At 35.7% G+C, this 26,905-nt stretch overlaps 1 protein-coding gene across 1 annotated transcript; it reads left to right on the top strand.

Moving 5' to 3' along the window:
* Nucleotides 1–17,704: 17,704 nt before the first annotated feature.
* LOC145585685 (ribosomal RNA small subunit methyltransferase, chloroplastic-like) lies at nt 17,705–21,280 on the top strand. Its single transcript, XM_081642389.1, has 10 exons — nt 17,705–17,955; nt 18,114–18,263; nt 18,586–18,642; nt 18,784–18,882; nt 19,521–19,616; nt 19,816–19,900; nt 20,324–20,376; nt 20,480–20,563; nt 20,669–20,779; nt 20,876–21,280. The coding sequence occupies exons 1-10, from the start codon at nt 17,740–17,742 to the stop codon at nt 20,939–20,941; spliced, it is 1,017 nt and encodes a 338-aa protein (XP_081498515.1). The 5' UTR covers nt 17,705–17,739; the 3' UTR covers nt 20,942–21,280.
* The last annotated feature ends 5,625 nt before the right edge of the window (nt 21,281–26,905 follow it).

Here is a 26,905-nt window from a genome sequence, read left to right as displayed (position 1 = left end):
CATCAAGTACTTGTGTCGGATACTTAAACACGTAATCATGCTGGACATGGGTATCTGCGTTCGAGTAACGTAGTCTAGTAAAGGGTTGACCCAACTCCAACCCAACACGAAATAAACGAGTTGATTGAGATTGGCAATCCGTTTATATAATAGAGTCAATCAAACCCGACCAAAAATTAAACATGTTAGGTTTAGGTTGGAAATCCCAGCCAAAAATAACCATTTAACTAATTAGGTCGGTTTCGGGTTGATTTCAGTTTGGGTTAACCCAAAACCAACATGTCTAACCCAATTAGTTGAAATGATCACTGGCCTTTTATTATGAAAATTGGCCCAACCCAATGTTGTCTTCCTGTCTTCCACTCTTAGGCGGCTATCAATTGTAAACCCTAACTATACATTCTCGTTTTCATACAATTCTCTCGCCTCTCTCCATTCTTGTTGATTCAAACTCCTTAATCTTCATCTGCTCACTCATTCAGGTAATTTACTCTTCCATTTCATTCTCTTTACAATTTTTTTGTTAAGTATCATTGAAATTGCTGATGGGTTTTGTTTTGTTTAATGATTTCATTCTTCCCTTTTTCTGATTTTCTTTTTGTATGAAAAGTTTCTTCCTTTAAGTTATCCTTTGATCTTAGTAACCTGTTTTCCCCAATTTTATGTGCCAAATTCTCTGTCACTATAACCCTTCTCCGAAATCTAACTATCAGATTTTTTTTTTTTTTTTTGAATAAAAGTTTGATTACTCAATTTAGATGTTATTGTGATTATTACGGATAATTTGTAATGCCTTAAATTCAATTGTACTGGTAATTGTTATTTTATATAGAGTTTCAGATGCTGTATTCTGTTTAAGTTTATTGAATTTCTTCTATATGTTAATAGAATAAACAATATTAGCCAATAAATCTAAAAACTTAGTCGTAATTATTACGGAGTAGTGAACAATATTGAGCTTTGCACGGTTTCAATTAATAGATTATTATACACCCTTTACTCGAAAAATGAATTTGTTACAATGTGATGGTGTCTGTTTTGTTTCTTCTAACTGTGCTATTGTTTTTGGGTAATATACTTGGTGTATCGTGGCATGTCATGTCGTGTCATGTGGTATGGTATATGTGAGGATGGATTTGAATTGCTTCAATCTCCGTATTTAACTAGTAAATATAAATACATTTAAATTAGTAACTGATGATACCATTTAACTTGATTGCAGAATGGAGTCTCAGATCAAGCATGCTGTTGTTATCAAGTGCATGGGCCGCACAGGATCAAGGGGGCAGGTCACTCAGGTCAGAGTTAAGTTCATCGATGACCAAAACCGTTTCATCATGAGGAACGTCAAGGGACCTGTCAGAGAGGGCGATATTCTCACCCTCCTCGAGTCTGAGAGAGAAGCAAGGAGACTTCGGTGAAGTACCCACTCTCAGTTTTTTGGCGCCTCAATTTGGTTGAAGACTTTTTTTGAATTGTTCTTATTAGTAGTATGAAGTTGAGGCTACAAGACTTATTATTTTTAGCATGAAAACATACTCTGCCAGTAGGCGTTTATCCTAAAACAGATTAATGTTTGTGTGGAACGACTAGTTTGATTTCATTACGTGTTTGATGATATCCCCTGAGTCTTTAATCCTTGATTGTGTTGGTTTAAGTTCCTGGATGTTTAACATTGTTACATTATTGGCTGTGTACTTGCATTCATCTCCTGGTTGCCCCTAAAATTTCACTGCTACCCACTCCCTATGAATTACGAGTTGTGCTTTCTCCTCATGCTGATTTATGGCTTACTGATCAGTCTTTCGTTAAAATTCTATGCTATTACTGGAGTAGTAGTAACACCGACCTGGTTAATTATTTCAAGCTACTAAAGTTCTGTTCCTCTATGGTACAATGAGTATAATGAGAGTATGAAGCGGTAGTCCATGTCTGTATGCAGCCTTGTATCAAGAATTTTCAGAATCTCTTCATCAATACTCTCAGTTGGCCTCTGAATATCTTGTGATACATTAATGTGATCTATTCGTTTCGCATTTCACAAATGTGTAGTTTCAGATTGCTATAACTTCATCTTATGGATGACTATTTTATTCTTAAACCTAGAGTAATTGTGCAGCTCTATTATTTGAAATGATAGAGCCCTATTTTGCATCTATTGAATGCAAGTACATTTGAAGTATCTTGGCCAAATTGAACAAAATGTGAGTAGTTAAATATGCTTTAAAAATTTGAACGAACTAGCCTATATTATGCATTGAACAAAATTATTCGGAGTACTCCCTTGAACAAGCTTATATATTTGAGATATGGCTTATATATTTGAGATATGGAGTATATCGCGTAATGTGTGAACCATTGTATAATATTCATTGGTGTTGAAGTATGTTTGCCTCACCTGAATGCCTGATGTTAGGAAATTTTCCTTTCCGGCAATCTTAGTAACTCTCTTTGATAACGTTGCTGATCATGTTTGCTGTATGGAGAGCTGTGGTCAGTGGAATGACAAGAATGGCAAGTCTGTTTTTTTTTTTTTTTTTTTTGATCCAGCATTCTATCGAGCCTAGGGATGGCCCAATCAGATATTCAATCCAAAATACTAATTCTCATTCAACGAAAGATCATGGCACAAGGCCGAAGCAATACAAGAAGGAAGACTATCGATCCAAATCCTCTTATTCGGCATACTAGGCAAACAATAAGCAAGCCCGTGTGCTACTCTATGAGTCTATTCCCTTCCCTACGAATAAGAAAGTTCTAATTGGAAAAAACAAAGGGAAAATTCAAGTTGATCTTAGAGATAAATCTCTAAACATATCTTCTCTCATAATATAGATTGGGTATTACTTCACAAAAAAAAAAAAAAAAAATAAAAAAAAATAAAAATAATATATATATATATATATATATATATATATATATATATATATATATATATATATATATATATATATATTAGATTAGATATCGGCTTTTTTTTTATGAATTTGAAAATTTTGACAACTAATTTAATCACCTATAAGATACGATTGTAAAATAGAAATTCTAAATTTCTAATTGGAAAAAAACAAATATGCTATCTAAAATTGCTTAACATTAAAAAAAAAGGATTGGATAAAAAAAAATATAGGATTGGATATAAAAGAAAATATTGAATTGGATACTGGTTTTTTTTTTTGATGTTTGAAAATTTTGACAACTAATCACCCTTATTTGGATCTTTCAGGATATAAAGTACGAAGTATCTTTTAAATGACTTTTTAAATTTCTAATTGAAAAAAACAAATATGCTTTTCGAAACATCTTGTTATTAAATGAGATATTGCTTCCAATATATATATATATATATATATATATATATATATATATATATATATATATATATATATATATATATCGGATTGGATATTGCTTCAAAAAACTATTGTATTGGATATTAATTCCCAAAAAAAATAAAAGGGGTTGGATATCAACTTCTTTTGGATATATGAAATTTTTGATAACTAATCACCTTTATACGGATCTTTAAGGATATGAAGTATCTTTTTAAAATGAAATTCTAAATTTCTGATTGGAAAAAACAAATATGCTATCTAAACATTAAAAGATCAGATTTTTTTTTTTATTTTATTTTTTTTATTTTTTTATTTTTTTTGAAAGCAAGTAGACTAGTGCATATTATTAATCATTGGACAAATTGTCCATAAGAACATACGAAGACACTTCATTGGGACAGTGATTAACCCAAACTTGTTCGTTTCCGAACGGCACTAGCCTAGCGAGATGGTGAGCAACGACATTACCATCCCTCCTAACATGAGACCAAGACAAAAATTCAAGGTCCTTACACACAAAGAAAACATCATCTAGAATAGAATCAAGATCAGAAAAGAAAGTAGCACATTTCGAGAGTCGATTAATGATCACTTGGCAATCCGATTCCACAATGACCCGTTTGAAGCCATACCTCTTTGCAAGTTGAACTCCAAACAAAATGGCCTTACACTCAGCAACTTCCGGAGGCCATCTGCTACGAGTCCTACGGCACCCAGCAAGGAGCACCTCACCCTTCGAGTCACGCAAAGCTGCACCTAGCCCCACCCAGTTTTCGTCCTTCAAACACGCATCGCAATTCAGCTTAACAAAGTCAGGTGGGGGAGGAAGCCACACATTCGGGCTTTTCTTTCTTGTGGAGCTGACAGAGCCATAAATACGTTTCATATATTTCCCACAGTCCTCAAGGAGTCTCAAGACCCGACCAACAACAATTTGGTGCGGCACCTCTTTGTTGTTAAAAATTTTATCATTCCTGCGACTCCATATATACCACATCAAAGCAGCCCCTTTCAACCTTTTCTCGTCTCTAGACTTGCTCCACCCTGCAAAAACCTCCAACAGATCAGCTTGAGGGTCTTCGCACAGTAGCTCCTCACACCCACACTCCCTCCACAGGTTACGAACTGCTAGGCAGGTAAAGAAAGCGTGCACAGCAGTTTCTGTGCTAGACGTACACCATGGATAACAGTCAACCCCCAGCATATGTCTCTTAAACAGAAGCTCACGGGTAGGCAGGGACTTCGTGCATACTCTCCAAAGAAAATGTTTCACCTTCGGGATAGTGTCAAGTCCCCAAATGTCAACCCAAGCTTTGTGAAAAGAGTCGAAATTGCATGATTTTCCAAGCATATATGCTGTCTTCACTGAATAGTTACCATCCTTCGTAAAAGCCCATGTCAAGCAGTCACTAGGAGCTCGGATGCTTAAGCGAATTGCCAATATGCAGTCAGCGTCACGTTTTGAGAAAATGCTGGTGATCAAGTCATAATTCCAGCCCTTTTTCTCATCATCAAACAGGTCACAGACCTTCTCCACACCACTAGCTCGGGGAGACAAAATATACCTTCCATGCTCATCCGCGACCCAAGGATCATCATAAATATTTATGCTAGCGCCATCCCCAACCCTCCAAATCAGTCCCTCCTTCACCAGAGATTTCGCTCCCCAAATCCTCTTCCAAGCGTGACTGCCATTCAAGCCAAGAGAAGCTCCTAAAAAGTCACCATTCGGATAATATTTCCCTTTCATTACTTTGCTAAAAAGTGTATCCGGATGAGTGATTAACCTCTAAGCTTGCTTCCCGAGAAGAGCCTCATTAAAAACTGCCATGTCTCGAAAACCCAAGCCCCCTAAGCACTTCGGTTCACACATAGACTCCCAGCTTTGCCAGTGAACCTTCCTAGAGAAATCCGAATGACCCCAAAAAAACCTTGCAGTCAAAGATCTTATCTCCCCAATCACGTTCCTAGGCAGTCTATACACCCCCATAATGTAGGTAGGAATAGCTTGGATCACGGCTTTCACAAGAATTTCCTTTCCAGCTCTAGAAAGTAACTTTTCCTTCCACCCCTGCAGTTTTTTCCATATTCTATCCCTAAGAGCAGCAAAAACCATCTTCTTCGATCTCCCTATGATTGTTGGAATGCCGAGGTATTTTTCATGCGCCTCTACCATTCTCATCTGCAAAAAATTCACTAACTCTTCCTGTTTTGACATACAAACGCCTTTGCTAAAAGAGACCTCATAATTAATTTTCTGTCCGGAAGCTGCTTCATATATGTTGAGAATATCAACAATCTTTGAGCATTCCTCGCGGTTGGCCCTAGCAAAAAGTAGACTGTCATCTGCAAAGAAGAGATGATAATTTTTCGGACCATTCCTACTCGCACCCGCCCCATGAACGAGCCTATGATCTGTAGCCTTCTTAATCATAGCAGAGAAAGCATCAACAAGAATAATAAACAGGTAGGGAGAGAGGGGGTCCCCCTGCCTTAAGCCTCGGGTGGGTTGAACCGAACCGTACACACTACGATTGATAATAAAAGAGTAAGACACTGTTGAAACACAACTCATAACCACTGCAACCCATTGCTCTGCAAACCCCATCTTGAGTAACAATTTTTCCAGGAGAAACCACTCCACCCTATCATATGCTTTGCTCATGTCCAATTTCAAGGCAATCGTTCCTTTTTTACTATTACTCCTTTTCTTCATAGTATGAAAAACTTCCATAGCAATAAGAGCATTATCAGTAATCAATCTCCCCGGAACAAAAGCACTTTAATTTTCAGAAATAACACTAGGAAGAATTGATTTTAACCGCATTACAATTGCTTTAGATACAATTTTATAGAGCACATTGCATAAAGAAATAGGGCGGAACTCAGACATAACAGTAGGGGAATTAACTTTCGGAATGAGAGCAATATTAGTGTTATTTACCGATTTCGGAGACACACTTCCATGGAGAATATTACGAACTTTTCTAAAGACATTATCACCAATTATGTGCCAAAATTTATGATAAAATATGGCATGTAAACCATCCGAACCCGGGGCCTTGCACGGGTGCATCTCATATATAGCCGCAAAAATCTCAGCTTTATCGAAAGGTCGGAGAAGGAAATCATTATCAAGGGGAGTGATAGTGGGCTGCACGGAATCCAAAACCTTCTCACAATCGTCAACAGATGGGTTTGACGAGGTGAAAAGGTCCTTGTAAAATTCTTCCACGATGCCCTCAAATTCTTCCTCCTCCACACGCCATTCCCCATTTTTATCATAGAGGCCTTTTATTTCATTCTTCTTTCTCCGTTGGGATGCTTTGTGATGAAAGTAAGCGGTATTTCGGTCCCCGTCTTTTATCTCCGATACTCTAGATCTCAAATACCAGTGTGCTTCCAACTTGTCACTCAAGTCATTAATCTGCTTCTCAAGTCTCACATTGTGAGCAAGATTCTCGTTTGACATGCTCCTACACTGCACCCCCTTTAACTGATTTTCTGCTTCTTCAATTTTCTTAGCAAGATCATTAAATTTATTTCCACTCCACTTCTTCAAGGCAGCAAGAGTTGCCTCCAACCGCCCACCAATGTCCAGCCCCACCGAGTTTCCCCAAGCCTTCCTCACAGCCTCTTCGCAAGCTGGCTCAAGCAGCCATGAGGTCTCAAATTTAATCGACTTCTTGCCTTGCTTACCCTTTCGCTTTACACACTTTAAACGAGCCAAAATAGGAGTGTGATCCGATGTTAGGCGCACCAAGTTCTCCACTCTCACATCTGGGTACAAAGTCTTCCACCTCTCATTGCAACAATATCTATCGAGTCGTTCTCGCACCAAAGTTTCCATGGTCAAACCTCTCTCCCAAGTGTACCACTGCCCTTCATAACCCATATCCTTCAAACCACATTCCTCTAAAAACATCACGAAATCCACTCATTGCTCTCCTTTTAGAATCTGATCTCCCCTCCCTTTCCTCATATTGCAAGATTTCGTTAAAATCACCTCCTATCAACAACGGACCATCAAAAGAGCTACTTAGTTCTCGAATCAATTGCCAAGTTTTATCTTTATTTTCGGTCTCTGGCCACCCATAAATGCCTATAAACCGCCAGTTATTTCCAACCGTCGTTGCAATGTCCCCACATATGTGATTTTGGGAAAGAGAGACAAGGGAAAAGGTGATATTCGTACTCTTCCAAAATAAGCAAAGTCCACCTGATAATCCTCTGCTGCTCACTCCTATTGCACAATCGAACCCAAACTTATCCTTCAACTTCTCAGACCCGCATTTCTTAATTTTTGTCTCCGAAAGAAATAACAAGTCCAGGGCAAGCGACGAACACCATCGACGTAGTGTTCTAACTGCCAGAGGGTTGCCCACCCCTCTGCAGTTCCAGCATAAAATATTCATGGCTGTTCGCGGGTTTGGTCATCACCAAGACCCGCTACTTCATTAAGAGCTAATGCATCATATACACGAGCCCTTTTATTTACCTCATCTACTTTCATTTCATTCCCAGATAAACAATCCTTGCGCTTCCCAAGAGACTCACCCCTGCCTCCTTTACCTTCCCCACACCCCTTCTCCCTCCTTATTTTAACCCCTTTCTTCGCAAGAGATTTCCCCTGTCCCAAATCAGTAGCAGAGAACAGGAACAGGGGTTGCTCTCTCTCTGCCAACATCCCTCCCCTCCCCCTCTACCCCCACCATCACGTCCTTAGCAGCACTACCCCCCACCTTACTCAAAACATTACCCTCGATGCTCCTGACTTCTGGTGTACTGGTGACTACAAGTTCCCCACAACTACCTAACTCCGCCTCCCCTGATTCCTTCTCCTTCTGCACCACTAATTCTTTAGAGCCCAATTTCTCACTTTCTTCACACTGCAGTGATTTTTTACATACAAAAAGCACTTTTCTACTCGCTTTTACCTCCTCTACTTCCTCAATCATTTTCTGCCTACCCTTTCTTGGTGTAGCTCTCAATCGTAAGCTCCACCCAAGTCCCACATGATGTTCTTCTTCAGATACATTCACGCAATCCTTCTCGCTATGACCAATTATGCCACATAAAAGACAGAAAAAGGGCAGACTTTCATACTTCAGATCAATTCGCACAATTTTCTCATCCTTCCCTTTCATATTCAAGAATCTACGCAAGGGTTTTGTCACATCTAGGTTTAATTTCACCCTCCTATATTTGTCAAGGCCAAGGTCATCTTCTTTAATTTCAAGAAATTCCCCCATCGAAGCCGTCAAGGCCCTGACCACCGCATCAGATCGACGGTTAAAAGGTAAGTTTTCGAGTCTAACCCAGAAGGGGGAATGTGTCAATTTGACGTCTGTTGGTTGTTCATCTCCAGCCACTTCGCTTAGGATAACCAGATCATTCTCGAAACACCATGGGCGCCCCTCTAAAACCTTCTCCTTGTCTTTCCAATGGAAGAATTGAAATGCAAAAAGGTTTGTTCCGATTGCCCTAATTACAACTTTCTTAGACAGAGCCCACGCATGAGTCATGGTGCGCTTAAAAGCTTCCAGATTAAAGTTTCGATCGGAAATCAATTTCCCCACCAACATTAGGGAAACTCTCTCCTCGTGTTCGGTATCAATTACATCTCCAACATCCACCACTTCGTTCTCAGGATCAGTAATTCGTAGATTAACACACTGATTAATTAGGTCGTCGGCCATCGCTGACCGGAGCAAAACCCTCACGCACAGGGTAGGTCACGCCTCTCTCACAAGGTAGTCTCCGCCCTCTCTCTCTCAAGGGAGTTACCTTCTCAATCTTATCTCAAAAGATCAAAAGTTACCCTTTAATGAATGAAAGTGACCCAATATAGATAAGTTATTTTGATATAAATAAAAGTTATTAATGATTTTTTTGATAAAAGTTATCCAAAAAAATGTAAAAGTTACCCTAAATTTAACAAAAATTACCTCGATGTACAGTAATATTATTATACATCGGATGCATACAAAAGTTCTCAAATATTTTAACAATTAATTTCTTGACTCAGTATTAATTAGTCACATTATTTACCGTGTATTTTATGTACTTCATCCGTTTTATTTACTATGTGGACATTTTTATCTTTCGCATTTATTATATACTCTATCCGTTCTTTTAAGTGATACACTTTGGCCGGCACATAGTTGTAGGCAAGTTAATTGACCTTAATATGTTAGTGGATTAATTAAAGTGTTAAAAATTACGTTGAATGATAGTGGAGGAGTTGATATTTTATTGAAAAGTTAGGAATATGAAAAGAGAAGAAATAATAACAAAAGATGGTATTAAATTTGAGTGGGGATCATAAGCGGAGTGAGAAATAATATTAAAACTAGTGTGTGGCCCGGGCGATGCCCTGTGTTGCTAGTTTGTACTTGTTTAGTTTGCTAATCAAATTCGACTGTTTAGATGGTAAGACTTGTTGGTTTCGAGTTAAGTCTTGCTATATACATTTTTTAGTTGTCAAACTCAATCAACATAATGAAAACAAATAATGTAATAAGACACAAATTAACTTATCTAAGTAAACTATAATTTTGTTGGATAAAAAAATACAATTAATAAATGGTTATGATGGTAAGACTCTTAACTTAAGATTTGTTGGTCTTGAATTCAAGTCTTGTTATAAGCATTTATAAGTATAGATGTAGTTTTCTTTTTGCCATATGAAAGTGTGGCATTTAAAAAAACGGTTGCATGTGATAAGCGTAAAACTTTTTAAAAAATGAAGGGATTAAGTTTTTTTACTTCATTCTGTGATTTATTCTTATAAAAAAACATAGTCGAGTAGAGGTTTTGTTTAATTCATCTCGACTTCAATTTTTCATTTATTCAGTTTTTATAATTCTTGGTTGTAAATAATTGTTTGATGATCTTACTATTTGAAATTATTTATTGAAAAAAGCGCCTAAATAAAATGTGTGACTAATATTCAAATGAGGAAATATGTTTTGTTACACCCATATTCCATATGACTACCAAGTTTAGCCTAATACTTAGAAGTCGAGGAAGTATAACTAGAGGTGTCAAACCCGAACCGATCCGAAAAAAACTATCCGTTTCGAACTGTAACCGATCCGATTTGATCCGAGAAATTCAAGACCCAAACCCGATCTGTAACCGAACTGAACTCAACCCGAATCCGAACTTGACCCGATCTGAACTTAACCCGGCACCGATTTGATCCGACCTGAACTCAACCCGAATCCGATTCGACCCGAGTTGAACTCAAACCGATCCGATTTGACCCGACCCGAGCTCAATCCGATCTGAAATTGACCCGAAAAATAACCGATCTTATCCGATCTGTTTTGACCCGAACTGATATTAACCCGACCCGATTTTAACTCGATTTGATTTTTACCCGATCCGAACTTAACCAGACCATAATTAATTATTGACCTTTTTATTGTAGTTCTTATAACTATATATTTACTAATTATTAATAAGTTAACTTTTTTACTACAAAGAAATAATCCCGAGTCATAAGTTTACTTCATGTACCATCAATTATATAAATTAACTTTCTAAGCTTTAATAAATGCCACAAGATCTTAAGCGGGAATTTATTTGATTCGCTGGTAAAGCTCTAGTTAAATGCCGCCTAAATTCTATTGTCATTTTTAATCAATTTCCTCCCATTCGGCTATATTTTATGAACTAATAATTCTTTTCTCAACACCTATAACCAATTATATCAATATAAATCACATTACTACTAGTCTGACGCAACCTATAAGAAACAATTATGAAAGCAAAATAAATAAACTTTTAATGAATATATCAAGCGCTTACATTTTCATTATAATAATTAAATATATTACATATACATAATCCAATGATTCAAACTTAGGTAATTTTTCCAGTAGTTTCATTTTCATATACAAAATACGTTGCATATAATATCACTGCAACGTTCCAACTCCAATAATATGTGGTATGGCTTTCTCAAATATAATAAAAGCCTTCCACTTCCAAAAAAAAATCTTGACTTCACAAAATATACAAGGCATGAGATTTTAAACAGCTCCATGCTCATTTAGATGCAAAATCATCACTCGAATCCAAATGACCTGTAAAAGAAAATGAACAAAGTCTTTCAATTTTCTGGTTCATGCAGTCCTAAGTAAAGATTGCAGAGAATGAATTAGATATATAGTTGTGCAAGTTCTAATTGCTTCAATAGTGTTGAGATATCAAAGGGGCTTACCAAAAAGAGGGTCATTAATGCAAAAAGAGCTTCTTACTTTCTTAGTCTTCGTCATCAATCACTTGAGGCACAACCTCCCTAACAACATCCAAATTGGAATCATCTATAGGTTCATCATAACCCTTTATCCAACTTTGAGTTGTTATCAAAACCTAGACATTTTTACTCAACAACCTTGACCTGAACTTAGACAAAATTCTGCCTCCCATACTAAAGGTAGATTATGAGGCGACAGAAGTAATTGGAATGGCTAAGACATCCCTGGCCATACGAGCAAGAATGGGATACACAGACGATTGACCTTTCCAATAATCAAGAACATCAAACTTTTGTCCATCAATGACTGGCACAAGAGGGGAATTGAGATATGAATCAATATCAAATTTGACCCCCCTGCTTGCGCCCATACTTGCAACATATCTCTGTTTTTAAAAAAATTAAAAATACAACAAAACAAACACACACACACACACAGTCACAAACACGAAACAAATATGCCTCATCCACCTTTTTAGCACTCTCATCATGATGATACAATGTGTCATACATATCCTTCACAATTTGAGCTTTATAACGCGGATCAAGCATAACAGCGATAGCAAGTATGGAAGTATAGTTTTCCCAATACTTAGAAAATTTATCCAACATAGGAGCAACCATTTTTTTAATGCAATCATCAGGGTCAGCATGAGCAGAAACCAACAAGCTTTCAATATAAGCAATGTTTTCAAAATACAAATTAGATGTAGGGTACTCAGAACCAGAAAACAGAACTGTAACATCATAAAATACTTCAAGGAAATCACACACATTTTGTATGGTTTGCCATTCAGCAGCAGTTAGACAATATGGCAAACCAGATTCTAAAACACAAAACCTATCAATACCAACTTTAGCTTCCAAACACTTTCTGAGCATCAAATATGTCGAGTTCCACCGAGTTTTCACATCAAGTTTCAGCCTACCAGAAAAACCAGACTTTGAAGACTTACATGCTTCTTCAAATCGAGTAAGTCTTGCATCAGACCAATCAATGTACTTTGCAATCGAGCGCAATTTAACAACACTTTCATCAACTATGTCAAGACCATCCCTTATAATTAAATTCAAAATATGAGCTGCACATCTAACATGAAGAAACTTTCCATCACATGGCAGAGAATGAGATTGTAGCAAATCTTTCCTAAGCTCATCAACCATAACATCATTTGCCGAAGCATTATCAATAGTAATAGAAAAGACTTTCCCTTTAAGATTCCACTCATCAATCAATTTAACAGTAAGATTATAAATATCCTTGCCATTATGTGGAGGAGGGAAATATCTAAAAGACAAGACTTTGGACCGAAGTGTCCAAGTGTCATCAATAAAGTGAGCAGTGAGGACAATATATCCACGAGATGTACAAGCAGACCAAACATCACAGGCAAATCAGACAATACATTAGACAATATAGCTTTGTGCGTGTCATACTCACGAATGCAATACTTAAGAATGGTGTTCCTTGTTATATGCTTAACAAGAGGATTTAAATATATATGGAGCTCCCTAAGTTCAGCATGCTCAACAATTTGAAGAGGATACGCATGACAAATTATGGCTTTAGCAAACTTAGCACAATAAACTTTTTGATCAAATTTACTGATAGAGTGAAGTTTTCTAAATTCATTATATTTTTGGCAAGAATTACGGAGATGTTTTGAATGATTAGAAGTACCCTTAACACTTTCTGATCGAAACACTGTTTTCAAGCAATGTTTACAACGACCCAAAATTTTCTCTCCCTCCATGTAAAGGATGAAATGTTGCCACACCCATGATTTTCGCTTTGCATATAAATCAGTGACGGAGTCTGGTACGGTCAAATCTTCCACAACGGGCTCGGGCTCGAGGTCGCTATCAATTGATAAACAAAAAAAAATAAATACATAATCAATATACAATTAGAGTAACTGAATAACTAAAAAGAATAATATTGGAGAATCATACCTGAGTCAAGATAATTACCATTCGGATCCATTGCTGAAAAGAACAATGAACATCATTAAATTCGTACTGAACATGCGGACAATGAACACTTAGCAAAAATAGTAAAGGATCCTTGAAACTTCAAATCAGCAAAAATAAACATACAGATTCAAAACAAGGATTAAGACAACAACAAAAATTCGTATAAATTCAAGATTTATTACTTAATGAGTGTATTATTAAACAAAATCATTTTCTGCCCTGGTTATAGAAATTAGTAAACCACACCAATCTTGATTTCCAGCCCATATAACACTTATTAAAGTGCTGGAAATCTGGAATCCAGTTAATAGAGCACAAACCTGATTTCAGGATGGTATGGCAGATGCGCAGAAATAAGCAGAAACCTTGATTCTGAAACAGGTGAGGAACGAGAGTGAATTAAGCGAAAAAGAACTTAAACAGGTTACTTCTAAAGATTAAACAAGGAACAATGATGCAGCAACAGAACGTATTATTTGTATAAATTCGTATAAATTCGTATAAATTCAAAAATTAACAGAAATAAACAACAAAATACATAAACTGGTAAGATCAATTTGTATTATTTCATAAATTAGCAAGAATAATTCGTATATTTGTAAAAAAATTCATAAATCGGGAAATTAACAGTCACATAAACTAGTAAGATTAATTCGCTTAAATTCATAAATTAGCAAAAATAAACAACAAAAATACATGAACTAGAAAGATCAATTCGCAAAAATTCATAAATTAGCAAGAATAATTCGTATACTTGTAAAATAACAAGATCTATTCGCATAAATTCATAAATTATCAACAAGAAGCATGAAAAATTATAAAATACCGTATGAGAGTGAGAAGATAGCTGAAAAACTCGAATTCAACAATGGTGGAGTACTTGGATTCAACAATGGAGAATGGATTTTAAGGTTTTTGAGGAGAGAGAAAATTAAGAGAGAGAATTAGAGAAGGGGTGAAACGGCTGAACTAAGGGAAATGAAGAGGGTTTTAGGGTTTTGAAAATATATATGGAAGCCTCTTTTGTGAATTGGGCTGGGCTATTAGACATTCAGAATGTTTTTTCCACTTTTTTTTCTTTTCTTTTTTTAACGTTTTACCTTTTATTTTTTTGACATAATTCATTTTATTACTTCATTTTAGTATAATTTTTTTCAGAATACTATTATTATTATCTTCCAAAAATATTATTATTATTATAAATATTATTATTACCAATTAAAAAATCCGTAATTAGACTCCCTATTATTTTCACTGGTCCTGTTTGGCAAAAGCAGCGGTAGCGGATAGCTTTTAGCGGTCGAGTAGCGGGTAGATGTTAAGGTAGCGAGTAGCGGTCAATTAGTAGTGGTAGAGGCTAGTTGTCAAATTAGCGGTTGATAGTATAAGTGTTTGGCAAAAGTAGCAGTTGCAATACTAAAATATATCAAAATTCATATAAATATTGTTTAAAAAGTAATAAAAGTTTGTCAAACGCTACCCGCTACTTCTACACGCTACTCGTAGTATTTTTAATGTTTGACAAAAACTACCTAAATGCTACCTCTATCGCTAATTGCTACCTCGCCAAACACTCTCACATTTTTTCTAGGTGTAATAAGTTCAAATAAGTTCAGTTCATGTTTAATAAGTTCTATTAACGGTTACCCAAGTACAAATTAAGACTAAAATAAGTTTTAAGATAATAAGGTCTAGTAAGTTCATATATAAATTCAGGTGAGTTAAGATAAGTCAGGTTTGTGAAAATCAGATGAATAGAACACACCCTTATAGACTTAATTCTTGTATATTATAGATCATTTAATGTTTAGTTTGATAAATCATATGATTCATAATATACTAATTAATATTACTTTAAACTTGTTGGAAATATGTTATATTGATAAAATTGAAGTTATTGGTTAAAAGTGCGGAATACAACTGTGCATTATCCTAGAATTATAGGCGTTATACACTTATACCTTATACATCGTACGGTTATATACACACTACTTACATATACAATAATTTATGCTTAAATAAAAAGAATGTACATAGTAACAATTAACTATCAATATGTATAATGTCAAGTTTTTAATATACAAATTGAATTAGTAATAAAGTAATTCTAACAACTCTAACAAATATCTTATACAAATTGAATTAGTAATAAACTAAACTAATAGTACAGAACTCATAGCCTCGTAAGATTATACAATTGATGAAGAGTTGTAAACTTGCAAAGTTGCAATAACCTAAAAAAAAATGACATTCTTTTTTGTATATATCACCATATGTAACTATTACTCGTCAATATATCACTAGCTCGGTCTCACTTATATAGGTATGATAAGTCATCGATAATTATTCAATCTCAATTTTCCTCAAAGATAAAAATTACACATAACTTGATTTAATGAGAAAACTAAAACTTCATGTTTCGTAATTAATAATCATATTCACCCAATAATAAGGTAAAAACTCAATAATATCTCTAGTTTAAAAATAACTTTATTTGGATATAAATTTGGTCAACTCGACCAAAATCCAGCCAAACACAAAAAGAAATTGAATCGAAATTGACCATTTAATGAATCAACGGATAAACCTTATCTTAATCAAACCGAACTTGACCGAACCGAAATCATCCGAACCGAAATCAACCCGACCCAAATTCATCCGATCCGAAGTTATCCGGTTAAACCCGTTTTAAACCCGATCCAAATTTATCCGAACCGAAAGTGAACCGATCTGGAGTTGACCCGACCCATATCCGACCCGGACTCGATAGACCATGACCCGAATTTGACCCGACCCGAATTTGATCCGATCCGACCTGATCCGAGTTCAAAGGATAATTTTAATCCGAACATATCCGACCCGAACATATCCGATCCGAACAGACCCGACCCAAACTCCATCCGGTTATCCGAATTGACACCTCTAAGTATAACTAGGCCTGTTCACGGATCGGATATCCGATCCGAAATCACATTTCGGATCGGATATCCGACTCATCGGATATCAGAAATTGAAATCCGAATCCGATCCGAGAATTTCGGATATCCGATATCCGATATCCGAAATCATTCGGATCGGATATTTCGGATATCCATTATCCAATATTATTGAAAATTCAAAATCAGATGCAAAATTGAAATTCCCAACAAACCTATCCTTGAAACCAGCATTTTGTAATACAACTTTTGAAAGAGAAATAAATTCCAAAGACCAAAGTTCGAAACAAGAGAATTGACAATAGTAATATCAACTCAGGAAATTTATCATATCACAAAACCATACAAAATCGTAATCCCCAACAAATTTATGTAAAAAATTCAGATAAAAAAACGAAATTAACACAAATACAAGAAGGAGATTCACAAAGACTAGAAAAAATTAGACAAAAAAACGAAATTCGCAACAAATATTAAAATAAAATTGACGAGCAAATGCGAGTCGAAGGAGAGGAGATCTGGTCATCTGGGCGTAACTCTTGTGAAGGAGATATGGGCATATAACGGTGGCCACCGACCGGTAAACGGTGGCTATGAAAGGTAGGGTGACGGCTGAGCATAGAGAGAGAAGGGGATGAATTTAGGGTTTTTACTTTAGTGAGATTGAAAGTGAGTAAGGTGTGACCGTGTAAGTGTGACTGGTATTTAATTGGTCTTAGGAAATATTCTTTTTTTTTTTTTAAAAATATATCTAATTTCAATATTTACCCTTTAAATTATCGGATATCGGTTCGGATATCGGATATCCGATATCCGATATCCGATATTTTTCGGATATCGGATATCCGAAAATTAAAAAATTAGTATCCGAAATTGTATCCGATATCCGATTTTTCGGATCGGATATCCGATCCGAAATGAAAACTCGGATCGGATATCCTAAAATTCGGATCGGTTACGGATCGGATTTTCGGATTTTCGGATTCTCGGATTCTCGGATAGTTTTGTACAGGCCTAAGTATAACCCACTACCCAGTATGGGTGGCTAGTGCTGGATTTAGTAGCGTTTTTAAATTAGCGGATTTGTCTCCGAAACGCTATTTTGAAACCGCTCCTTACCAAACACCAAAATTAGAGATTGGCTGGTCTAATCAGCTAACTTACTCCAATCCGCTATGTCGTCTGCAGTTGTCTTTCTGATCTTTAGTTCTTCACCAAACAAAGAACAATGTTGTCCTCACTACAGTCCTTCCCGCCAAATCCAATACCAGTTACCTCAACCTCCAAAATCCACCAAAATTCCTGGTATTCAACTACCTTAACTAGATTGCCTAACCGAAGAAAATCCTTATTCATAGTCTGTGCTGCAAACCCAGATGATTACAATGCTACCCTCAAAGCTCTCAATTCCAGAAAACGCTTTCCCAGAAAATCTCTTGGTCAGGTAATTTAGCTTCTTTCTTTAACCCTTTTTATATTGGAAGAACTGGGTTTTATGGGTAACAAGTTATATTTGAAATGGTGGGGTTGTAGTTCATGAAATTCATTCAGGCATTTCGTCGAACACTTGCTGATCATTCTTTGTATGTGTTACTTTTTCAGCATTATATGTTGAATTCTACCATCAATGATCAGCTTGCTGCTGTTGCTAATGTAAAAGATGGGGATTTGGTACTTGAGATCGGTCCCGGTACCGGGTCCTTGACCAATGTTCTTATTGATGCTGGTGCTACTGTTCTGGCAATTGAAAAGGTTATCAAATTGGATTCAGCATTTTGTTTCATATGCAATTCTGTGTAATTTATCAACATTGGTCATAAAAGATGATTTTTTTTTTCTTTGTAGTTGATTGCAGTTCATTTGAAAACTAGCCTTTTCCTTCATAAATTTACGCCTTCTTTTGTATTGATAGGGATGCAGTACTATACATATGTGTAATATTTATGGACTTTGCTATTTTCTTAATTTGGCACAAGAATGGTTCTTTGAGTTTTGACACATAACTGACAATTGAAACAACAGCTATTTTTCTTGGATTTTGACTCCTTGCTTTTGTGATATGCATATGATTTAGGATCCACACATGGCTTCTCTAGTTCAGGAACGGTTTGCAGATACAGGCCGCCTAATGGTATATCAGAATCAAGAGTTTTACGAATTTTTATACAAAGCTATACCTTGGTCTAGTGTAGTAATATACATGCGTATTCATCTTAATATATCTATCCTAATCTCAGAGTCCTTGGTTCCCATGTTCCATCCTCATATGCAGGTTATTCAAGAAGACTTCACAAAATGTCATATCCGATCCCACATGTTATCGTTATTGGAAAGTAAAAATTTAGCTGTTACAGGGACAAGGCATGCCAAAGTAAGCTCACTTTCATATATGCAGATTAGCTTTTTCCTTTGTGTCATTTACCTATGTAGAAGATTTTTGTTTGAAAATCATTGAATACTGCCTATGAAAACCACTTTTATTGTCTATGAAACACACATGGACTTTTATTACTTATTTATGAAACACACATGGACTTATATTATTTATGAAACACGCATGGACTTTTATTGTTTATGAAACACATATGAACATGTGCAGCACTGATGTACTAGTTGTGGGATCCTTGTTTCGCTGACTTATGGGTTACTATTGTGCTTCTTTATGAGGTAGAACAAATTGCTGGTGTTTCTTTAAGAATTCAGGAGAGTAATGAATTATTGATTCTTCTCAGCTCTCAAATTGCTCATTCTCTTGGCATGTGACCTGCTGTTTTTGAGTCTTGAGGTGTTGAATGACCTTGGGTATTTCCTGCTGTTCAAACAAGAATAAAGATTTCTTTGGAAGTTGTTCTTGTTATTGGAGTCTGAGATTTTGAGTAAAGTTACTTCTTTTTATTAATTTTTGTTCACAATGAATTCAGGGATTGTTTAAGCTTTCCTTCTATCCATGCAATTGTAATGGTCATGAAGTAGTATATGCTATCATAAACAGACTGCTTTCGCTTTCAGGTTGTGGCAAATATACCTTTCAACATCAGTAAAGATGTGGTGAAGCAGCTTCTTCCTATGGGTGACATATTTTCAGAAGTTGTTCTATTACTTCAGGTTTTTATGTTTTCTCTCTTTTTTTTTCATTTTTTGCTATCCGAACTTTCTGAACATCTTAAAAGACCTAGTTCCTTGCCTTTCCACCAGTTTTCAACTGTTTGATAGATAGTACTATTATCATCGATCACATCTTTATGAAGGCTTGTTTATACGAAGTATATTCTAATCATGAACTCTACTCCATGTCTTTTTTCAGGATGAGACAGCTATACGGTTGGTGGAACCATCTTCAAGATCATCAGAGTACAGGCCTATAAACATATTTGTGAAATTCTATTCAGGTACAGGGCTCAAATTCATGTTTGTCATGTATATGCCTGACAGTCACACAGGTGGATTAAAAAATGGCTATCACTGCAGATAGAACAAGTTGGGTCTTGATTAATTTTCCTTTATCATTAGGGACAACAGAAAAGTTAATTAAATGAATGATCACATGTCATGTTGTTGCTGAAGCATGTCTTGTTGATGGCAATAATTCCTAGTCTGGGCATCACTGGTGTAATGGAGATAATTAGATAAGCCTTTAGATGGTTAATCGTTCAATTATAAGCAACTATGCTCAAAATTTGGAATCATGGATATCATATTGTATGTGAACTTGGATTAGTGTGTAATATGCAACGATTGCTATTCAGTGTGGAATGAAAACGTAATTATTATGCCATGCAAAACTGAACTATTGTCATTTTTTTCTGTCCTAGATCCAGAGTACAAATTTCAAGTTCCAAGGGCAAACTTTTTTCCTCAACCCAAGGTAAGCTTGAACAAATGAATGCTGAGTAACTTTGTATTCCTTCACTGGGAGAAAATGTAGCTTCTTTGTTTCAGGCTAATATAGAGATTATGTTTTCCTGCAGGTCGACGGTGCTGTTGTTTCCTTCAAACTCAAGCAACCGTCAGACTATCCCTCTGTTCCATCAGTCAAAAGCTTCTTCTCATTGGTTTTTTCTTCATCCTTTATGCTCTGAGTTATTTTTACTTTTGAATTTTGGCTTGTGGTCTGATAAATTTGCAATTCAATAATTAAACCTGCTACTGGGTCTCAGATAAATTCTGCATTCAATGGAAAACGCAAGATGTTGAGGAATACACTTCAACACTTATGCACACCTTCAGAGATTGAAGAAACTTTAAGAACTGTGGGTCTTCCAGCTACAGTAAGTAATACTTGCACACAATTCTCTTTTAGTCAGCACCCACTTATTAAATGGAAATTTCATTGTAATGCTTTCTCCAAAATCATGCTTGAGCAGTCAAGACCAGAGGAGCTAACGTTGGATGATTTTGTAAAACTTCACAACTCCCTCGTGAATACCTGACAAGTTCACGCTTTTACAATTATAACAAGCAGTCAAGCATAGCGCGTTAGTTATTGAAATCTTTTGAGAATAGTCAACATCTGTTGTACAAAGTAGTGATCACTGATCAGAGTTGTATTCTACGTAGGAAAAACGTTGGGCTGCTACAGGTTGAACACTTGAAATAGAGGGTATAATCTGGTACTGTAATAATCTGCAATTCCTGATTAAGTTCAAATATAGGAGCTCAAGCATAAAGTGTTGTAAAATTTGGTGTATGCCTAATCAATCGTATATTTCATTTGTTGATTCCTACATTTTGTAAGCTACAATTATGAATTATCAGCAATCAATTGATTACAGTCTATTACATGTACTCAAAAGTCAAAACCTTGCAAACATTATTTTACCCTCGATTTTACAATGTACTTCAAAGTATTGTAGCTAGTTTCTTCGAGACGACTCCAAATCAATTGTGGTCTGTTATTTACGTATTGTTAATAACCCGTTTTATTTGTAGGCATAATAAATTAGAGAAATTTTCCAAACCAAATACTCTGTACTAATCAAAGTAATTAGCAATTCTATAGAACAAAAAATGGAGGAAGAATCACACTAATAATCAAACTATCAAAGTCTTCCATGAAAATTGTGATACAAGCTCTAATTTACACTTATTTGCTCCAAAAATGCAATATTTTGTCACCAAAATTAAATTACAATTAAATATAATCCTAAAACTAAAACTAAGTTTAGCCATGAAATTGATAAACAAGGTCCAAATTCCTCAACCGAATAGCAACAGGATCAACATCACTAGGAACTTCAACTATTTCTCTCTCCTCCAAATGCCGCCTTTCTACGGCGGCAATAGACGAAGGCGAAAGCGGACGCTTCGGCCGCTTATTCTGAATGTAAAGCATATCTCTTAGTTTCTCCTCCACTCTTTCCATCGATGAATCCTTCGAGTTCTGCTCGTCGTCGCCGTCGTCAGCGGCAACCATCGGCTCATCGCCGGCGACGGCGGCGGAGGAGACAGAATTGTCGGCGAGATTGTTGCTGTAAACATTGAGGAAGGAGGAGAGAGAAAGTTGAGCGGATGAGAGAGAAGAGAAGATGAGGCGGTGGTGATCGGTGTCGGAGGTTGCCGGAAGTTGTTTCGCCATTAAAGTAGCTTGTTCGAGTGATTGTATTAGCTCTGATAGTTGTTGTGATTGTTGTAAATCTGTAACCATGTTGTTGCTGTTCTCCATTGTTGCTGGAGTTTTGATTGTGTGAGGAAGAAGATGATGGTAATGAAGAAATTTTGTGGTTTTTTCACCAAAATTTGGAGAGTTCTGGAAAGATCTTTGAATGTTTTCGGATTTTGGAGGCTTGGAGTCCTGGACCATGGGGATTTGTTGGAGTCATACAGTGATTAGGTTACTGGTTACTCGCTTCGTTATACGGAGTTGTATAAGTGTAACAATTTGACCGATACAGGTTAATATGTTTAGTTGTATATTACAGAGTACTAAAAATTACCGGTATTAAAAGTTTAACTCAATGTCAAGAGATGAATAATCCAAAAGTCAATCTATGATTTCACTTGTTTTGAGAGAGGGAAAATTGCTATGTTGTAAATTTTGCACAAGCAAACTCAAGTAAAAACACTTCCTGCCTAATGTATCTGTATCTTAGGGCTAATACGATGAGCAAGTGATGTACGGCAGAAATTGTTTAACGCACTCTGTATAAGTGTTTAAGTAATCACTCATATTTTCCAAATGAGCAAGTGCAACTATGATAACATTTTAATCCTGTGCAAAGAGAGAATTAAAAACATCAAAATGAAATTTTTAAATCACCAAATAAGAACATCATTTCGACAAGCTTAAATGATATGATTATGATTTAACTGTAGTTCGGAATTCAGATCAACGATCTAAACATCTTTACCTGTAGAGAGTACCCAACACAGGGTATAAGAAACTGGAATTCAACTTTCATAAAAACCTTGCAACAGTTGCAAGTCTTGCAACCAAGCCCAGCACACACAAACACACATATTTCTAATAGAAAGAAATAAAAAAACCATTGCATCATAGAAAATGAAAGCAATACCGGGAAGCAATTATTCAAAGTTTGCAGCCAAACTTCCAACAACAGAAAAAAAAACATCAAATTGTCTGACAAGGGCATTTCAGCCAGCAGTTTCATCAAGGTTTGACAAACATCCAAGTCAATTTTATTGAAAATAATTATTAAGGGGAAGAACTGACGGCTTGAATTTAACCTCCAAGCTTGCCCTCATCCTCTCCATGGCCAGGTGCCGGTGGTGCCACGCTCGATGAAGGTAGGTAAGTAGGAGCAGGAGGCCATGGCGGTAGAATGAGCCTCTGAGCTGTGTTTGCTGGAGGAACTGAAGCTTGAGGCAGCTGGGGCATGTTAGGCACATGAGGCACAAACGGCACTGAAGTCACCAGTGCCAATGGCGGTGTCGGGATTTCGTAAGCTCTAGCTCTGTTCAGTTGATCCTGATGAGGATTCTGCAGAATACCTTGCTCATGGGCGAATGCCTGTCCAGGATTGGTATAGATGTTTTGGCCCATCAGTTGGTTGCGACCATTCAGCTCAATAATACGCATTGGAATAGGGGGATAGTCCGGGTTATTCTGCCTTGCTTGATATTCCTACAACATTGAACCACACACCAACAGCAATTAAGTTTTCAAGTAAAATTTATTCTGAAAAACAAAGAGTCTGAAGGAGCAGCAGGCTTGCAAATTTTCAGCCATTTCTACAACATGCATAGACAAATTGCAACCAATATTACAACAGAAACAAACCTGCAGTTTGTCAGTGACTTCATCCAGAGTGAGCCCAGGAACATGCATGCGATGAAGAACTTCTAATGGATCAGCATCTGGATTGAACGTCAAAGTAAAAACATTAAAACATAATCATATAAAAAATTGCATCATTTAAAATTCTTATTTAGATTCTTACCATAAACTCCCAAACTGTGAACAATTCCAAGAAAAATATTCTCTATATATGGTGTCCAAGTAAATGAAGACGAGCCTACAAATTTTCTCTTTGCTACATGGATCTTCACAGAATCATTAATAGTCACACCTGATCTTGGGGATCTACGGGATTGTCTGAGAAGTTCTACTTCCTTTACAAAAGCATGCTGCCACAAGGTTGCAGCACTCGTCAAGTCCAGTGGCTTCTCATAACAGAACATTGCTCCATTCCAAAGAAATTCCTCCTTAGCAGATGGTTGATCAGTATCAACAAGCACTAAAGAAAGTGCAACAATTAAGTGAGAAAAGATTTTCACATACACATTGAAAAGAAGTGAAACTGGCACTTACTGACAACAGCCATCTTATATTTGCTCTTTAGGATGTCTAAAACCTCAAGAGTGCACATATCGGGCAATTTGGTGGGCATCAACACCAAGTCAACCTTCCGTTTCTTCTTTTTCAACGTCTCCAGAGCATCTGCTCCTTGGAAAGCTGTGACAACTAGTGGTGCAGCCAAAGAAGGCAACTACTCAGTAAATGCCAATAAAGAGGTGATGGTAATATATGCAAGATTCTATGGAGGAAAGAATGGAAACAACCACAATCTCCAAAACTTAATGTACATTCACTTGAATTTAGGAGTCTCAAATCAGAACAAATTTTGATCATTTACAGCCCATGTAAAAAAAACCCCTACTATTCTCTTAAAGTTTGTTCTAAATCAGTTTTTTAAAATTCCACCAACTATTTCTTATTCCTTATTTTACCAGTTTTTTTCCTCTTTATATGGTCCAACACCCCCACAAAATGAGACCCATTAAACCTTTCCCTTCCTAAAAGAACCCACAAAGGGCATATGAATGATCATTTTCCTATTCTCCTTGATTATTGGAGTTTTAGTAACCAAGTAGAACTCAAAAAAACGGAGGAAGAAGTAAAAATTACAAAGCAATTTTTTTCAAAGAATACTTTTCAAGAGAATTTCCAACACAATCAATCAATCCAAGCCTAAATCCCAGAATTTCCAACACACATCTGTCTAAGCAACATCAACTTATTATTTGACAATCAGCTTAGGTTCACATTCATGAGAAAAATCAAATGCAAGATTTAGCAAAAAATAACAAAGCAAGCACATTCGGGTCCTATAAAATGATACGTAGGTAGTATAAAATCCCAGATGACTAGTGATAGGAAGAACAATACAAGCTTTATATATTTTTAGGCCATATCACTACATGTAAACCCACAATCCTGCTATACCACACAGCAAAGAGTTATGCTTCCAGCTAGGCACTACCAGCAGCTGCATAACTGACATCTCATCTACCAGGAGTAGTTCAAAGTTAGAGGAAAACAGAATCCTAGCTTCAGGCAGAATTCATCCATTATGATTTGTTAGGTACATAAAAATGAGAATTTGGAGATTAGATGGGGTGATGTTATATTAATATAATTAATTAAAAATAAAAATAAATAAAAGAGAGAGAGAGAGAGAGATACACATGTTCCATTTCATAAGCATAAATGGGAGTTTGGTATGTTAAAAAGTGGTAACGAGAATAAATAGCAATTGTACATAATCTATAAGTTCACAACCTCTTCTTCCAATTCACCAGTGGCTAAATGGATCCATATTTCCAATTCAATTCCCATCCACCTGATACCTATCCTCCTCCCTCCAATGGTAAAAGAATGGTGGGAATAGCCCCTTCCTATTCCTAAATCTTATCTCACATTTTATTCCCAACACCCAAAACAATTCAATTAGGATCTCAATCCCACCATCAAATAAATATGCCAAACACCCCCTTGTTTCTACTAGTATTAAGCCATAAACCCGGAAAACGGTGTAATAAAACTTTTTTATTTAAAATATATAAATTAATAACACTATCATTGTTCTTTTCAAAATAATACTACTATTTCAATGATGCGGATATATTTTTTTTAAAAAAATTGAATCATAGAATAATTTATGCTAATTTACATGTACCATCCTTATTAATTGGAAAATGTCCTAAACATTATTTTTTTCATCAAATTTACTAAACAATTTTGATTTAATTTTTTTTTTTTCAAATATACCACCTCCAGTTTTTTAGTTGACACGTTTAGACTTTAGCAATACTCACACACATTCCTTTAACCGTATTTTGTGATTTATACATAACAAAAAAAAATTGTCATGTGAGATCTTGTTATATTCATCATGATATATATTTTCAAAATATCAACTTTTTAAAATTTTTGCTTATCGATAATTAAAAATATTAATGGTTCAATTTGTGAATTAGCAAACGAGACTAAATAAACGTATCAACTAAAAAGAAACGGAGGTAGTAATAAATATCCATTATCCATTCCGTAATAGACTTTATGTTTATCTCTTATGGTCAACTTTTAAAATCTTTGACTACAAAACACAATATTATAAACATTAAAAACAAATCACGCGAAATCGTGTTAAATTCGTTTTAATATATTTATTCAAAATATCTTTCAAATTTTTTTTACTCAAATTTAATTAAAAATATCTAGGTCAAAGATGTGTATTGGTGACCGTAAAACTCAAAACGTAAAGAATAAAAAGCAATAGAGCAAGTATCTATCCATTTCCTATCTTCAAAATTGTGACATAAACCCATATGACGCTCTCAATACTCTTAAAAACACCTCAATCCATAATGAGAGCTAAAAACCAATTTGGATTGTTAGATCTCCAAGATCGGACGTTCAAGATGCCACCCGTAACATTATGGTTTTATTTGTAAATTTAAAACAATCCAAATTGATAGTTTTCTTTACTTTTGACACGATCGATTTACTTTTAAATCGATTTGATTTTCTCATACTTTAAATCAAATATACAGCAACTTGTAAAGCAATATTAAAACAAAGGGATAAAAAATAAAAATTAAAAAACAGCACAAAGATGCTTCTGAAAATCAATTCATAAATTTATGGATTAATT

This window comes from Chenopodium album, chromosome 16, assembly GCF_948465745.1.
Source record: "Chenopodium album chromosome 16, dcCheAlbu1.1, whole genome shotgun sequence".
In the NCBI taxonomy this organism is placed as follows: Eukaryota; Viridiplantae; Streptophyta; class Magnoliopsida; order Caryophyllales; family Amaranthaceae; genus Chenopodium; species Chenopodium album.
This window is presented reverse-complemented; position numbering and strand designations above follow the sequence as displayed.